This window comes from Kogia breviceps, chromosome 3 (genome assembly GCF_026419965.1).
Source record: "Kogia breviceps isolate mKogBre1 chromosome 3, mKogBre1 haplotype 1, whole genome shotgun sequence".
In the NCBI taxonomy this organism is placed as follows: domain Eukaryota; kingdom Metazoa; phylum Chordata; class Mammalia; order Artiodactyla; family Physeteridae; genus Kogia; species Kogia breviceps.
Genome location: NC_081312.1, coordinates 135,768,640 through 135,786,572, shown reverse-complemented (window position 1 = coordinate 135,786,572; position 17,933 = coordinate 135,768,640). Strand labels below are relative to the sequence as shown.

The following is a 17,933-nucleotide window of genomic DNA, read 5'->3' as shown; positions in this document are numbered from 1 at the left end:
AATTAGGACAGGAAGTGCACACACAGTATATACGTCAGCTGGCTCTAATTTTCAGTCCACATTCTCTTCTGGCCCCGCAGCTGCCCTCTCTCCCTAGTTTCAGCTCAAGAGCCACACAAGAGGCAGACATGCGCTTTACCCAGCTGGTGGGGGTGTGTGTGTGTGCTGGGGGAGGGTGACGTCTTCAAAGGACATAGGAAACCTTGGAGGAAAATTCAGTCACTGCTCCACTGCTATGGATTTTTGTAACTCTCATCCCCCTCCCACCTTCACTGGCCTGAGCAACTAAGGTTTGCCTGTGACCTACCGACAGCAGGGAGAAAAATGGGTAAACTAGTTTGTTCATTTGGGTGATGGAATTCCCGTTTCCCTCACCAGTATGCAAGGTTCAATAACGTCAGACAGGGCTGCAAAAAATTGCAGCATAAATAGATGAGCCCGTTAAGGTAATAGAAATTCTGTCATCCGGGGAGAAATACAGACCCTGAACCCCACGGGAGGGGACACCCGGCCCCCCTCCCCCGCCTCCCACACTCCCCGACCCCCTTATAGCCGGAGCTGAAAGGGAGCATCTGTGCTGAGGAACGACCAGAGGGCCCCCTATCTCCCAGCCACACAAGCTCAATGCAGGGACGAGGTCTGGGAAATCAAGTCTTTGTAGCTCTGGCAGTGACCTCACATGCTGTTCACTCCAGGTGCCAAGGTGGCAACAATTAGTTTTAGAGCAGTGGAGGAGGCTTCATCAGGCTGGCCACGTAGGTGAGGCCTTAAGGAAGGAAAGCTGGTCAGCAGAGGAATGTGGATGGGCTGAGAAACTGGCCTTCTCCCCACTGTGATGAGAAAGTCTATTCTTCATTCTGTGGCTGCTCTTGGGAACCCTGGAGCCCTTGGGAACCCTGCAGCTCCCAGCCAGGAGGAAGTTTCAACCAACTCTGCTCTCTTCCCCTCGCCCCTATTTCCACCTGTACCCCCAAACAGGGGACTCGGGCCTGGACCAGTCAGCCTCTTCAGCTGGGGGACCCCTTGGGTAAGTAACAACAGCAGCAATAGCAGTGGCAGCATCCCCAACAATAATGATAATAATAGCTAACACTTGTTGAATGATAACTAATATACCAGGTATTCTAGTTATTTTATATGTATGAATTAATTTAATCAGCCCAATCATTCATTGGACTTTATTATTATTACCCTTTCACGTATGAGAAAACAGAGGCACAGGAAGGTTATATCTTGCCCGAGGTCACACAACTAATAAGCAGCAAAGCTGGTACATGAAGGCAGGGAATCTGGCTCTAGAGTCTCTGGCTAACACCACTATATAGAATTGTGTAAGGTAGAAACTCATACCATTTGCCCAAAGAACCTGGAGATGATTCTGGGGGACAGTTGCTCCAGTCCCACTGCAGCTGCCTGTTTATCTGAAGTGCAGAGAAGCCACTGGGTAGATTTAAGCTCCCACCCTGCTGGCAAGGCCCTTCAGAAATGCCATGAATTTCCTTCCTATAAAGGTCAGTTCTGGAAACTTCTGCTAAAGGCATTCATTGCTCTTCCCCAAACTTTTATTCATTTCAAAGTGTCCCGAGCAAGATATTCACATGGTAGCCATGTGGTGGGGGAAGGCCGTAGGAGGTGCAGGGTTGGAGGGAGACAGACTCTGAGCTGTGTGCTGTGGGAAAGGAGGAGATGAAAGGGTTAATTCTAAAGTGAGGAATATTCAGGGAACACTTCATGGAAGAGGCAGCCTTTGATTTTAGCCTGAAAGGCTGACAAGGATTTTCATAGACTGAGATAAAGACAGTGGGAAGGGCATTCAAGGAAGAGGGAAAAGCTTGAGAAACAGCACAGGCAGAGGCCCAAAGCAGACACTGTGTCTGGGGAAAAGCGGATATGTGCGGCCACAGCACAGGTTTGTGGCAGGTAGCAGGGGATTAGGTTAGGGTGGACTAACTAGTTTTAAGGGCAGGTTACAAAGGACTGGGGTTTGAGCTTTATTTGGTGGGTAATGAGAAGCCATGGAGAGGGGTGATGGGACCCCAACTTCCAAGTGGATGGATAGCTTCACTTAGTCCCCTCAACCACAATACTCTCCCCTCACTTCCTGAATCATCCCTCACTTGGACACTCCCAGGACTCTGCCAGCTTGAGACCCCTGTCATGTGACCCTCACTCTGCCTTCCCCTACCCCTGTTCACCCTGGTGCTCTGGCTGGGTAAGGAACCTGGGTTCTAACAGGGCAAGAACAACCTTGCAGCAGAAGCTCGTGGGAACTGTCCAAGGTGCTGAACCAATGCCACGCCCAATTTTAAGTACTCCCATTTTAATGATTGGCTCCCACACCATTGTTTCTGTTGGACAGAGAATTTCATTCCCATCTTATAGATGAGAAATGGAAGCCCCAAGAGTTAGAAGAACCAGAGCTAGGAACTTGGTTTCTTGCCTTTCAGCCCAGGGCTCTTTTCTCGCACTCAGCAGCCCCAATGTAGTCCAGCATTGCATACCCGAGGTGATTCCATTGCTGCTGCCAAGCTAACATGTAAAATGCCCAGACTCTCTTCCCACTTCCATCCCTATGATCATTTCCCCAAACACTGACAGGTATGTCCACCCCACAGCGCATCCTGACACTGACCACTGAGGGCGATCCACAGGTGCTTGGGTGGACCTGCCTGGAACAGCAGCTGTGCACGTTTATGACTTTATTGCATCGGGAATCCTTGGGCATAACTCATCCTGACACTCTCCTTGGAAGGGAGTGCCGAGCTTGAGGGAAGCAATGTTCTCCCACACTGTCACATTTCACCAGCAATGACTGCCATTTTACTGGGCATCTAGTGTCCCAGGCCCTGAGCCGTGAACCTTCCATTTGAAGTTTCTCACTCTCATGGCTAAGTCTCCTCTTAACAGATGAGGAAATTCAGACTTAGGCAGGATAAGTGACTTTTCAGTAGCGACAGTGGGGATTGGAAGGCCACGATCTGAACCCAGATTTGTGTGGTTCCATGGTGACCCATCAGTCAAAGTCTATCATCTAATAGATGAGAGCTGTGGTGGCTCCCACCACTGCTGGCTTTGTGATCATGGGCAAGTCACTTATCCTGTTTGAACTTCCTCTCCTCATTCTCAAGCTGAGGCATGTGAAAGTGCACCTCTGGAGGGCTCCTGTGAGGAACAGAGATGAAGCATTTCGCAAGGACTCAATAAGTGTTTGCTGCTAATGTGAATATGACTATTATTGGGCACAAGCTCTTAGAAGGCTGGATGGGCGTCTGATTAGCCTTTCTATACCCCCAGCAGCTCCCCAAGTTCTTGGCAGAGAAAATATCCAGTGTCCCGGGAAGGAAGGAGAAAGAGTGTAAGGGTTAGAACACCCTGAGTGTCAGGTGGGCTTGTTTCTGCCCCATATTATTATGGCCTCAGGGGGTGGGGACCACCTGGCTGGATCAGGCATGCCACTGGGCTCCCAGGGGTCGTTCAGTACTCCTCATGGTTATGTTGAGCCTGAGGCCATTCTCAGCCCTCAGACTGAGAGACTCTGTTTTCACAAATGTAACCCAACATCCTCCCTAAAGAGCCCTTGGCAGGAAGAGCTCTGATGGGAGAGGACAGCTGAGGATATGGCCTCACATCCATTACCATGTTGGCTACTCACATCCAATAGCAGACAGGACTGATGTGACTCTCACCTTACAGATGAGGAAATTGAGGCCCAGCAAGGTAAAGCGACATGTCCAAGGTTACTGAGCTGAGGCTTAAGGTCTCCAAACTCTCAGAAAAGGGTTCTTTTAATTCGTCTCAAATTAATTGCCCATCCTAAAACTCTTTCTAGGAAAAAGGCAGGTGCATAAATTCACAAACCAACTAACAAATAAAGGCAATGCTAATTATCACTGACTGCAGGACATTTTGGGGAGGGTCTCAGCCAAGTCTGCTTTCTCACTGCTCTGATCTCCCACCCTGACCAGAGCTGGCTAGCTGCAGGAAGTTGCATTCATTCAGAAGCTGGGGTGAGGGCAATAGTTTGGTTTCCCCCTTGGAACCTGGTGTGTGCAGAAATGAGCCACGCTGGACGAGAGCAATTAACTATTCCGTAATCACCTCAGGAAGCTCCTGCTCAACACCCGACAGCATCCCAAAAGAACCTTTCCGGATAAAATGAGGCTTGGCAGGAGGAGATGGATGGGAATTCACAGGGTCTCACCAGGGCCGCTTGGCTCACAATCTGTCTTATTTAGCCCTGCGCCCCAGGCAGGTGGGACTCCACATCAAGATGATTCCTACAAGTGCCAAGTCCCCCAAAGTTCAAGAGCAGGAAGTCATTTGCATCCCAGATGGAAGGAAGAGAGGCAGTGGCCTGGCCTCCAGATTCCTGGAGCCATGGCCTGGGGGCAGTGGGTCCACAGACACTAGCCTCTCTAGGACCACCCCCAACCTTCACCCACCCAGGGCCTGGATTTCCCCTTCTTTAGAGGAGCAGTGACTAGGCAGGCAGCTGGGGGTGAAGAAGGGGGAAAAGGGAGGCCCATAGACAATGTATACAATCAGACTTTAACAACCTCAGTGAGCCCCCCTTCCCCTGGCCAATACACACACACACACACACACACACACACACACACACACATATACACACACACACACTCGTTCCTACTTTCTCTCATTTCCTCCAGAAGGGTGTGTTTCCTGACTTGGTCCGTGGAGTCTGCATAATAGACCATCTTAGAAATCAGTCAGTTCATCTCCCCCTGCACACTCGCCATTTACAGATGAGGGAACTAGGACCCTGAGAGCGGAAGCCACTTGCCCAAAGTCAGAACTACCCTGGTAGCCAAGCTAGGACTGGGGTCTGGATGGCCCCCAAGAAGTCTTGTGTGGTCACTTTATTTTGGCTTCAGTCACCTGATCACTTGACTAGGTGAGACTTTTAATCCCAAACAATCATTGCTCCTACCCAAACCCCAAACCTCGGGCACTCCATTTTTCTATGGAAGTTATGGACCAAGCTCACACCAGTAAAGGTAAATTAGAGAGGAAACTTGCAGGAGCGACAGATCTTTTTCTCTTTTGAAGATGCCACTGGAGTCACCTTCACCCAGTTTTATCTGCACTGGGGAGGGGGAAGAAGGAGCTGAACAGAGTTTTGTTGTATAGACCAGGGGCAACCTGCCCACAAAAGACATTGTCACCAGGCAAACCCGTACTCTTACATCATGACAAGGGCTTCCTTCCAGTGGATCACCACCTTGGCAGCACACTGGCCACAACCAGACCACACTCAGGCCAAATATATCAGCATCTCCAGGAGGGGACAGGGGCATCAGTGTTTGTAGAGCTCCCCAGGTGATTCCAATGGGCAGCCCAAGTTGAGCACCATCCTCTTCCTACTCAAAGTGAGGCCACTGACCAGTAGCGTTGGCATCACCTGGGAGCTTGTTAGAACTGCAGAACCGGGACTTCCCCAGTGGTCCAGTGGGTAAGACTCCGCGCTCCCAATGCAGGGGGCCCAGGTTCAATCCCTCGTCGGGGAACTAGATCCCGCGTGCATGCCGCAACTAAGAGTTCGCGTGTCGCAACTAAGAAGTCTGCATGCTGCAACGAGAGCCCGCGTGCTGCAACTAAGACCCAGCACAGCCAAAATAAATACATAAACAAATAAATAAATAATAAATGTTTGAAGGAAAAAAAAAAAAAAGAAATGCAGAACCGTAGGCACCTCCTCAGATCTACCGGATCAGAACCTGCACTTTACCAAGGTCTGCTGGCGGTTTCTGAGTTCACTAAAGTCTGAGAAGCACTGAGGCAAGGTACTCCATACAGTATAGCCCATCTGTACACCTGACAACAACTTTGCAAGGCAGGTGTTCCATTCCACAGGTGAGGAAACTGATCCCAAGAAAGGTTAACTCACTGGCCCAAGGTCACACAGTTGGTGAGTAGGACAGCCAGGATGTGACCCTGGGCTGATTGCAAAGGCCACTCTTTGTACTACACAAACCACTTCTTATAGCACCATAAAAAAATCTGGCCACGGGGTCCCCTGAATGTTTGGGTCCTCAGACCCACTGGGCATGCCCCACCATTGAACAGGATTCCACTTCCAATGTCAAGTTCCCTGGAATCAAACCTCATAAAGACCAGCATAATTCATGAGGGAAAATAAATAGTAAACAAATACGTGGGGGAAAGGTTTACTCTCCCTAGTAATCAGAGAAATGCAAATTAGAGCAATATTGAGGAGCCTTTTCTACCTATATAATTAGCAAAAATTTAAAAAAGAAAAGAATGTTAGCAGAGTTGTTTTGAAATAGGTACATTCATACATGGCTGCTGGTGGTGTAGATTTATATAACCCTTGAGTAAAGTAATATGGCCACATCCATCAAGAGCCATAAATACATTATGCCCACTGACCCTGGGAAGTCACCCCAAGGAAATAATTCAATAGGAGGGGAAATGTTGTTTGTAGGAAGATGCTCATTGCAACATTTGTTGTGAACATTGGAAACAAATCAGTATTCAGCAGTAAGGGAATGGCTGAGTCAGCAGGGGGTCCATCAGCTCCTGCAGTGTCATGCAGCCATTTAAAATGATAATTAAGAAGCCCAAGCAGCAAATATGGGAAAAAAGAGAGCAAAATACAAAACTCTGTGCTTGTTATGTGCTCTGTGGTTATTATGATGGAAAAATATTGTGTGCATAGGATATGGACGCAATATCCAAACCAGTTGTCTTCTTTGTCCAAACACCAAAGAAGACAACTGGTGTTTCAGGGTGAGGGGACAACAGAAAGACACCTTCCTTCCATTACTTTTACAGTTACAAACCCCAGTAGAATCGGCCTTTAAGAACAGCCTTGGCAGCTCTCTGGTCATGGACTCTATCTCTGAGTGGTACATGGAGACACCCTCATTCTGCATCCATGGGCACAGGGCCACACTCCCTGATTCCACCTGGAAGTGGGAGGAGCTGGCCCCTCCTTTCCTGTGTAGGGGCGGGGCTGGGCGGAGAGGCCATGGGAGTCCCCTCCCATCTTACCATGAAGCCTGGGGCACAAGTGCAGCTCCCAGTGACGCTGTGGCAGTTGGCGCCATTCTGACAGGTGCAAGGCAGCTGGCAGCCATCGCCATAGTAGCCAGCAGGGCAGGATTCATTGCAGTGGTGGCCAGACCACCCTGGCTGGCAGGTGCAAGCTCCAGTTACTGGGTGGCAGCTGAGCAGATGAGAGAAGGATGAGAGGACAGTCTGGTCAGGAATGCAGCCATATTCCACCCTCTGCCCACCCCAAGTCTGGTCTGCCCAGGGCTGCAGGATCGAAGGGCCTCTGAAGTCAAATTTCTTTCTTTCTTTTTTTTTTTTTTGGCAAGTATTTTCCCCCAGTTGTGAGTTGTTTATTTATTTATTTATTTATTGGCTTAGTTGGGTCTTAGTTGTGGCACGTGGGATCTTCTGTTATGGCACGTGGGATCTTTCGTTGTGACGCGGCCTTCTCTCTAGTTGTGGTGCGTGGGCTCCAGAGCGTGTGGGCTCTGTCGTTGTGGCACGTGGGCTCTCTAGTTGTGGCACGTGGGCTCAGTTGCCCCATGGCACGTGGGATCTTAGTTCCCCAACCAGGGATCGAGCCCCCATTCCCTGCATTGGAAGGAAGATTCTTAACAACTGGACTACCAGGGAAGTTCTGAGGTTAAATTTCTTAATGTATTATTTGTTTGCCAGATGATGCCAAGATTACATGGTCTTATTACATGTTTCTTATTAGCCCCAAGAAACTGAGGCTCATAGTTGTTATATAATTTGCCTAAAGTTACATAGCAAGGAAGTGGCAAAATCAGGATTAGACACAGGTCTCCTGACTCCCAAACAAGTGCTCTTTATAATACAAATACACAGAGACCAAAGCAGGAGGCAGCCTCTTCCCTTATGGACTGTGAGGTCCAGCACTTCACCCACTCTGCACCCAAGGCAGATGCCCAGTGTGTGGGCAGACACAAGAGGGCTGCAGTGAGACCCAGTTACTCTGCATATTGTAGGTACTCAATGAACATTTGCTGAGTTAAAATGGAACCTTGGGGCAGATATGGCCTCCCCTCTATGGCAATGTCTGTATTGGAGAGGATACCCTCCATCCATGCATTGCTAGGGCTCTTTAAGAGGAAGCAAGATCGTCTCCATCCCCTCTCTGGCTAGCCCAGCAAAAGAACCATTAGTCTGGAGGCAGGGGCTGCCTGGCATGACCTCTAGAGAGTCAGGCAAACTCTGGCTGGCAGAGGTCTGATCCAACAGCCAATATGCATCCATGATGCCGGGTGTGGTGACCATTTTCTTCTCAGAGCTTCTGTGGGGAGTGTAATTGACTGATGGTCCTAGCTACTGCGTCTGAAATCCATCACTGCATTTTCTCAGAGGTCACACTTCCCCTGGGCTGCTCTCAGCTAGAGCACAGCAGGGATATTAAGGTCGACACACTCCTGGGAAATCTGGGACTCCTCTGATGCACAGGTTTGGCTTAAAGACTCCCCATCTTGCCAAACTTTCTTAGAACTGTGCTTCAGTCTAAAAGTTTCCAATCAACCTTCCTTCCCTCTTTCCTTCACACAGGTCAGACCTGCATTGCAGTCTCATGCTCTCCTAGCCTCCCCAGCCCCTTGCCCATTTTCCCTCATAGCTGTGTCCCTAGTAAATCTCTTGCTCTCGGCATCTGCTTCTGGGAGAGCCCAGACCAACACTCCAGAGAAGATGCTGGATGTCAGAGACAAGCTTCTTGGATTCCCTGTGTCATCGGCTTCCTTGCCCTGGAGTCCAGCTCAAGGGATATGGTCCGATGGCGCATGCTCTGGGCTGGCAGGAGGAGCCTACGTACAAATCTTGGTTCTGCTAAGTTCCACGAGGATATGGGCTTTGTCTCCCTCGGTCATTGGTGGATCCCCAGTGCCTGGCTCATATTCACTGCCTAATTAAATATTTGGGAACGAAAAGTACTTTTTTTTTTTGCGATACACGAGCCTCTCACTGCTGTGGCCTCTCCCGCCGCGGAGCACAGGTTCCAGACGCGCAGGCTCAGCAGCCATGGCCCACGGGCCCAGCAGCCCCGCGGCACGTGGGATCCTCCCGGACCGGGGCAGGGACCCGCGTCCCCTGCATCGGCAGGCGGACTCCCAACCACTGCGCCACCAGGGAAGCCCATGAACAGTACTTTTACTACGAGTAATTATTTTCTGTCTGTTGACTTGTTTAATCACCTGTCTCCCCACCAGGTGGCAGCTCCATGGGGGAGGGCCCTTTGTCTATTTCACTTCTGTATTGTACCCCAATGGCCAGCAGAGTCCCTGGCACCGTGAAGATACTAATACATATTTGGCAAATGAATTAATGGACAAACTAATTGTGTGAAGCCCAGCCAATTTCTGGGAGCCCTGATCTTCTCATGGAAAATGAGGGATGGATAAGAGCAGACAGTTCCTGAATAGTAAGTGCAAGTAGCTAATAGTCATTTTGGAAAATGTTTAGTCTCATTAATCATCAAGTCAAAACAACAATTGGATATCACTTTTTCTCTATCAAAATGGTAAAGTTTTTTTGGTTTTTTTTTTAAAGGGACAATGCTCAATGCTGGTAAAGGTTTCTGGAAAACAATGTGGGGTTATATATCAGGAGTCCTAAAAATATTCAGACCCTTTGGTCTTGTAATTCCATTTCTAAGAATCTATCCTAAGGAAATAGTCACAGTTGTAGAGAAAGATTTATGCATGGAGATGTTCCCCAAAGCATTATTTATAACAGTGGAAAAATGCGGGCAATTTAAATAATAATAAATAATGTGACCAGGCTATAAAGCACCAGGCACTTTACACCTATATTTCTAATCTTCAAGTAAGCCTGTGAGTTAGGCATTAGAGCCTCTATTTTTCAGATGGCACTTGGAGGTTATATGACTTGCCCAAGGTCACACCACTAACTCAGTGGCAGCTGGGATTCAAACCCAGGTCTTTCTGGCCATGTTCTGGTCACTGCCTCATGCTGCCTCTGACACCAGGGTACTGCTTAAATGAATTATGACAATTCATATGAAGGCATGTTAGAAAAGTATTCAAATGTTTTCCAGTCTATTTAATGATATGACATAAGGGTAAGTGAAATAAGCAAATTGTGTATAAAGTCATGATCTAAAATATGAAAACAAAGTGAATCAGAAATGGATGAAGAATGAACAAATTACAACAAAATGGTTTTTGTACTCACCCCTGGATTGAGAAATTATGAGTGACTCTGAGTTTTTTCTTTAAATTTCTATATATTCTCTGCCTTTCTCAAACTGAGCATCTACTATATTCATAAATAGACAAAAAGTGATAAAAATTATAATATGTAAAAAAGAATGTGTGGAAAGAATGGATGTTTGAAGACTTCCTGACTTTCATGGTTCTAGAAAAATTCCTTCCTGGGTCCCACACTGTAAGGGGAAATAGTGGCCTGCACAGGTGTCATGGGGCAGGGGGCCCCTACTTGGTGGCCCTGACCCTCAGCCAGACAGTTGTGGGGTGCTCCTCTCTGTCCCCAACACTCCCAGCAAAGCCCTAAGGCATGGCCTTTCTCGGTTCCAACTTTTTAGGGGTCTCCTCTGAGGTTTTGGTTTAGCGTCAGAGGGACTGCCTCGGTTACAGTCGTGGAGACTGACATGCTTGGACCCAGGAAGTAACCCGGCAGCGCCGGCTGCCGTCATCAGCTCTGTGCAGCCCCTGAGATTCTGAAGGGTCTCAGGCATCCTTCTCCCCTTCTTTCCAAGAGATTCTCTCATTACAGGTCCTTGCTCTGGTGTGAAGACCACCCTGTGAATAGCATACTAGACGCACAGTGAGCTGGCGAACGCTGGCCTCTAAGCTCTCCTGCGTTTCTGCTTTCCATCTCAACCGCCAGTGTTTCGGATGCTTAGGGGTATGTCTCAACACCAATTTTACCTTTTTACTCTGAGAAACCAGAAAGCTCAAAACCAAACCTGAGATCATTTCTTCCCCTCTCCTTCCATATCCCTAAAATTCTATTTTAAAAAACAAAACACCTCTGTTTTCTTAATTTGATTACTTGTCACTTATTATAGAAACTCCAAAATCCCTTTGAAAAGAGGGTGGGGAATGATCGCTGGCTCAGTGATTAGGACTGAAAAGTGCCATCACCATGCTCTCGGCACCTCTGTCACATCTCACTCTCCCTGGTGTCCCCTGCTCCCTGCCCCGTTGGTGGCAGAGCCATTCCCTTGGGTCACATGGCAGGCAAGTGACTCCTGCTTAGGCTGGTTTGGCTTGCTCTGCCTTTTTTTTCCCTCACCTTTCTCCACTTCCCCCAGACATAGATTAATCACAAGTTAATAGGAGCCGAAAGCTGAACAATACAGGAATCTTTTCAGGGTGGAATTTTCTGCCAGTTTTTCCTGGCTGCTCTGAGATTTCTATCAATGCTGCATCTGGTGGCTAAGTCAAATCTTTCAAAGGTAATCCACAATCATGGCTGCTGGAATTTGTCTATGGCACTCCAATTGTGGAGGGGACATGGACAAGGTCTGACACATAGGTGTTCCCTTTCTCAAGGTTATTCCTTTATGAAGGAAGGAGGCTGCTTTGTGTGTGCTACAAAGCATTTATAAAGGGAATGAAGTGTGGGGAATTTCACCAGCCACTTCTTCCTTCCCAGGGAACGTGGGTTCAACCTCTTTGAAGCAGCCTCTCCAGAGGGGCACAGAGCCGGGAGAGGCTGGGGCTAGCAGAGGAGGGTTTTCTATGGTTGGGGGTTGGGAAGACTTTGTTTCTCTAGGAAAGATGCTCAAGGCCTTCCTGGCAAGCTGTCTTGGAGGGGCTCTGCTGCAAGCTCTTGCAGAAGCCAGCAGGGAAATGAGGCAAGGCTTCTGGGGATCCCACACTCTGTCTCTCAGGGAGCTGGGTGGAAGCTTCACTTTCAAAGATCACAAAGAAAACTTCTACCCCCCACTGGGCTGATAAAAGGTGAAAGACAGATTGGGAAACTAAGACAGAGGAGAAGTACACATATCAGGACACTGACTCAGGCAGAGGTAGTTCTAAGGCCAGGACTGAGGGGTCCCCGACCTACCCAGAACCTGCAGCTTAACTGCCTGGGGATCAGGAGTCCTAGAGTCATCCTCTGCTTTTCTTGGATCCTGAGAGAAGGCTCTAGGATGGGACAAAGGCTCACAGGAAGAGAGGAGTGACCTGTGTCCACAGAGAGGAAGAGAGCTGTTCTCTGTGTCCCTGAGAACAAAGCCAAGCGCAGCATGAGAGAGGTGCAGTGAGACCACAGGCTCTCAACCTCAGGCAATTCTGCCTCCCCCCACCCCACCCAGGAAACGTTTTTGGTTGCTAGAACTTGGAGCTGGGGTATTGCTACTGGCATCTAGCGGGCAGAGGCCAGGGATACTGCTAAACATCCTGCAATGCACAGGATGGCTGTCCACAACAAAGAATTATCCAGCCTAAAATATCAACAGTGGCGAAGCTGAGAAATCCTGAGTTAGACTAAATAAAAATTCGGTGAGTGTCGGGGGCTCAGTCACTGGGGCCGTGTGCCAAGGGAAAGGGGTGAAATATTTTTAAAAAATAGGGTGAGGGCTTCCCTGGTGGAGCAGTGGTTGAGCGTCCGCCTAACGATGCAGGGGACATGGGTTCGTGCCCCGGTCTGGGAAGATCCCACATGCCACGGAGCGGCTGGGCCCGTGAGCCATGGCCGCTGAGCCTGCGCGTCCGGAGCCTGTGCTCCGCAAAGGGAGAGGCCACAACAGTGAGAGGCCCGCGTACCGGAAAAAAAAAAAAATAGGGTGACATCAGCTCGGGAGCAGAGCCACCCTAGAGGAATGGACGATTTAAGATGAATTCAGCGATTCTTTTTCATGAAGGTTTGCTCTGTGCCAGGCTCTGTGCAAGGCTGAGGCTGCAGAGACCCACAAGTTCAGGCTGTGACACAGCTCCCTGCAAGGAGATAGTCAAGCAGACACGGGGGAACCTGGCCTGGGGGGTTGGCTGCCAGGTGCTCTCGGGGTCCCGCTTAAGAAGCACTACTGCCTCCCAACCTCTGAAATGTGACACGTGTTAAAGACAGTAAAGCAAATAATCATCAATATTGAATGGGCCGAGATTAGCGACGGAGAAGAGGGAGTCCTTCCAGATTAATAATGCATCGAGGACTCCTTCAGAGGAGGGATAAATTATGCAGGGCACGGCTGCTTGGGTATGGGAAGAAAACAATAGCTCTTTAATTGGGGGGTTGGTTGGATCTCCGTGGCAGGGACTCTCCCTGCACTGGACCTCAGTGGCAGCCTAGCTTCCTGTCCCTGACACGGTCCTCCCTTGGCTTCCCCGCAGGGGTAGGGGTTCCTGGTGCTGCCCCTCACCCGTGGAACAGCCTGAGGCAGCTGCCCTGTCCCCCGACCAGCCATGTGGGACCCCTGTGTTTAGAGTCTTGGAGCTCTCACCCCGCCCTCCAGACCCAGCCCAGAAGCCACCTCCTCCAGGAAGCCTTCCCTGACCAGTGAAGCGATTTCCTTGGTGCTTTCTGTATAGAGCCCTGGGTCACAGTTACTTGAGTACATGTTGGGACCCAGCAGGGCCAGCTGCATATGTTTCATTGATTCTAAGATGCACTTTGCCTCACATTTTCAGATCTCTGATGGATGTGCTATGCAGTCAATGGTATGTCATGACTCAGTTTTAGTAGTACATAAAATAAAGCGATGCCTCACTACTGGTGTTGTCTTGTATTTGAAGAAATATGGTAGGAGGTCCTCAGTGTGGGTAGGTACTCCAGACTCAAGTTCCTGAGGGCTGGACTCGTGCTGAGGGACCCTTTCTTTCTTGTGTTTGGCCCTGCAGGCTCTCAGTGTTTGTTGAATGAATGACTGAGCAAATGAATGCTTAAGTCATATATAGTCCTTTCCATTGGCTCTAAGGCCCCCTCTTAATGGTCTCCTTCCCAACCCTCTACCCTTGCAGACAGCACTGCCCGAGCCACTTAGCTCCAGGAACTGAGGACTGAGGACAGATTCTGTCAAAGCCACAACACTTTCTAAGAGGCCTCTGCTTATAGTGACCCGAAGATCTTGGGTGATGTGTGGAGAATCAAAAGCTGGAAATGAAGAGGGGCTGAGGCTAGGTTCTGGCTGTCCCAGAGACAAGGCTACAAAGCACAGGTATCTCTGTCTGGCCTGCAGACAGAAGCAGCACCCACTGCCCAGGGCAGCTGGTCCTCCCCTGAGCTGTCCTGCAGGCCTGAGGGGAGAAGGGAGACTCCCCTCACCCTGCACCATCCTAATAAGAGGTGGCCACATAGAGAGCTGTGGAAGCATTTATCTGGGGCCTGACAGCCTCATTTGAAGCTTTAATCTGGGGCCCGACAGCATCATTTATCACCAGAGGGTGGTGCCAGCTGGTGCAGGAAGCAGGCATTGAGGGGAGCTGGGGGATGTGGCCCCGGGTGGCTCTGGCATCTCCACTTCCAGGAAGCAGGGTTGGGGCGGGCTTCAGCCCAGATGTCCCCAAGCCCCACTTTTTTTTTTTTAACTGAGCCTTTTATATTATTTATTTTGTTTAGTAGCACATGATAGAATTATACACAGATTATTTCTTAAAAATCAAATGTGGTTATTTGTATATACATTAAGCCCTCAGCATAACTTCTGCCTCTGAAGTGCTGATACAGTATTTAAAATTATACAAACATCCAGTAAACAGCATTTTAGTTTATGACACTCTGTTAATACAATAAATATACAAAACTTCCAAACTGCTAAAAACATGCAACATTAGAGGGACAGATGGAGGGCATTTATATAGAACCATGACAGTCACCATAATGGCAGAGCAATATCACTTGCTGACAAACTATACAGATATCCCTAGATAAATAATCCCAGTCCCAGATTAAAAACCACTGACACAGAGTGCAGGGAGAGGCTGGCCCCAAGCCAAGACCCTGAGGGCCTGCCCTCTGTCCCTCCTGCTCCTCCACCCTAGCCACGGCCTGAGCGGACAGCCCTCTGCAGGCCCCAGGTCCAGCCATACCGATTTTTAAGGTCCCTTCTAACTCTGTCCCTCTGTGGCTCGAGTCCCCTGCTTCTGCCTTGGTGGTCCTGTCTCTGGGCCCCTTGGGGCTGGGAAAGGGCTTGGTTAGATGCAGACTGTGTGGAGGCAAAAAGTTCTCCGAGACATTGCCCCCAGGGCCCTGGCACCCTGAGCCCAGCCCCCCCGCATTCCCACCCATCCCCACCCTGTTTCCCTGAGGGTCACCAAGTTCCCTCCTGCTCCTGTGTGTGGGGTCTCAGGTTGGCCTACGTCTTTTCATCAGACTGGCCAGTGAAGGTGATTGCTGAGGTCCCAGCTCTTTCACTGCCTGCCTGGATGATCCGGCTGGAGGTGGGGTTTGTGCCCCGACAGTCCCCTCTCCACCAGGGCCCGCCCCACCCCTGTCCCCTGCTCACCTGTCCCCAGCTCGTACCTGATGGTGTTGTCGGCATCACAGGGGCAGGGCAAGCTGCAGCCTGGGCCGTGCAGGCCCTCGGGGCACAGTCGCTCCTGGCAGCGTGGGCCTTTGTAGCCAGGTTCACACTTGCAGGCACCGGTGGTGGGTGAACACTGACCCCCGTTGTGGCAGTCACAGCGCAGGGAGCACTGGAAGCCAAAGGTCCCGAAGGGGCATTCCTCTTGGCACCTGCGGGATAGCAGAGAAGGGTGAGGCTATGCCCCCTCACCTGCCCTTCCAGATCCATCCAGCACGTACCGCCCCTGCCTCCAGGCCTGGGCCTGGCATGCTGCACCTCCTCACAGCCTCCTCCCCTCTTTCCTCTCCTCCTCCAGGAAGTATTCCGTGGTTTAGTCACCCCAGTCCATTCCCTCCTCCATGCCAGTTCCCCTCAGTCCCCAGGACTGAGTTCATACTATCATATTTCATTGATTATAGGCCTTATGTGGTTTTTTTTTCATTTTTTGATTGCAGTAAATAAGTATAACATAAATTTACCATTTAAATTATTCTTAAGTGTACAGTACAGTGGCATTAAGTACATTTATATTGTTGTGCACCCATCACCACTGTCCATCTCTAGAACCTTTTCATCTTCCCAAACTGAAACTTCTGTACCCATTAAACAAACCTTGTTTGAAAAATATATTCTAACATCTCTGAAACCAGTTAAGTCTTATAACTGATGGCATGTCATAGTTTAATTTTCAGTGTTTTTCATTCTTAGCAATATATAAACTAATGATGCATCTCACAATCGGTGGCACCTTAGATTTGATGAAATGGGGTAATTTTATTTCTACTCATTGTCTCTGTTTTTTGAGTCTTTCTTTTTTTTTTTTTTTTTTTTTGTGGTATGCGGGCCTCTCACTGTTGTGGCCTCTCCCATTGCAGAGCGCAGGCTCCGGACGCGCAGGCTCAGCAGCCATGGCTCACGGGCCCAGCCGCTCTGCGGCATGTGGGATCTTCCCGGACTGGGGCACGAACCCGTGTCCCCTGCATCGGCAGGCGGATTCTCAACCACTGCGCCACCAGGGAAGCCCCCTTGAGTCTTTCTGACAGATGTACAGTCTCTCTTTGTCATATGGGAGATGATCCTCTTCCACCAGTGTCGAGTTTCCCCATGAGTACAAGATGCATCCTCCTTCATCAGACTGGAGAATCCCCCAAGACAGGGACTATTTCCTCTTCCTTGGATGGCGGGGGGGGGTTCCCTCAAGGCAGGGGCTGAGCCTCTTCCATTAGCCGGTGAGCCCCCCCAAAGAAGAGGACCTGGCCCCCTTTGTGTCCTGCCTCTGCTGGGGCCTGGTACTTGGAACTCCCAGCATAATGATAATTATTTGCATCATCAACTGACATCCACTGGTTGTGGGTCCTCTGTGGGTGGGTGTAAACTCTGCTGCTGCCCCTCACCCCAGCCCAGGGATATTTCCCAGGGGATGTAAATTCGCCGTCACAGCAACAAATTAAGGGGTAAACCTGGGGGCATATGGGGTAAAAGAGATGGGCAACCCCTGCGTCCCAGAGACAGACAAACAGAAATGGCCTATGGACTCTGGGGTTTTGGAGTATCCGCACCCCCACACTGCTTCAAAGGTGCAGAGAATGGGGAACTGACTTTACAGCTCTGACATCTGCTTCCTCATCACAAAATGGGAGGATAATAACTAAACCTCACCAGGTGTTTGAGGATTAAATGAGGCAACGTGTATAAACACTTAGAAAGGCGCCCCATGCACGGTAAGGGCTCAGTAAGAAGTGTTAGTTCTCATTACTACTCTTGTTAATACTGTTTTCTATAATTCTCCTAACAGAGCCCTTCTGGCATGAAAAAGCTCAAAGGGAAGAATTCCAAATGTTAACATTGGAGTGGACTTGAGGAATTACAAGTCATTTAATGTTTATGTTTTCCCATTTTCAGGTTTTCCAAATATCTTCTACAATAATCAGGGCAGAGGGGAACCATAAAAGATGTTTAGAAAAATACTGCCTTAGCATCTTTATTAATTCTTGGTGAGTCCTGAGTTGGAAGCAGTGTTTTCCACCACACACCCAGATCGTCTTCTGACAAATCTTGCTGCATTTGAGTCAGTTTGAGGCTTCAGCAAGGGAAAGAACAGAAAAGAGAGGGAGGAAGAGGAAAGAGAGAAGGGGATATAGAGAGAAGGAGTGGGAGATGGAAGACAGGAAGGAGGAGAGAGTAGGATGGAGGAGGTGAGGAGGGAAACCAAGGCAGAAGGGGAGGACACAGAGTGGTGAAGAGCTGTACAATTGCCATCTGGATTGCCAGCCTCTGTTCTGCCTCAGAATGGATTTCCCCAGAAGTCACTCAGGTTGCCTCTCTCCTGGATGTCTCAGACACCAGGGGAAGGAACCCCAGCCTGGAGACACCTCCGGATTCCTCCTTTTCACTGGAACAT

General features: G+C 49.4%; 1 protein-coding gene across 11 annotated transcripts in view; it reads right to left on the bottom strand.

Annotated features, from left to right (window-relative positions):
- MEGF11 (multiple EGF like domains 11) overlaps window positions 1-17,933 on the bottom strand; it is a 366,564-nt gene that overhangs the window by 52,548 nt on the left and 296,083 nt on the right. For all 11 annotated transcript variants that reach the window (XR_010839780.1, XM_067029616.1, XM_067029613.1 and 8 more), the window contains 2 exons: window positions 15,490-15,702; window positions 7,036-7,210 (listed from right to left, as the gene is read on the bottom strand). Coding sequence is in view for 10 of the 11 variants with exons in the window: in XM_067029616.1 (XP_066885717.1) it covers window positions 7,036-7,210; window positions 15,490-15,702 (388 nt within the window). In the remaining variant the exon portion in view is untranslated. The remainder of the gene's footprint in view (window positions 1-7,035; window positions 7,211-15,489; window positions 15,703-17,933) is intronic.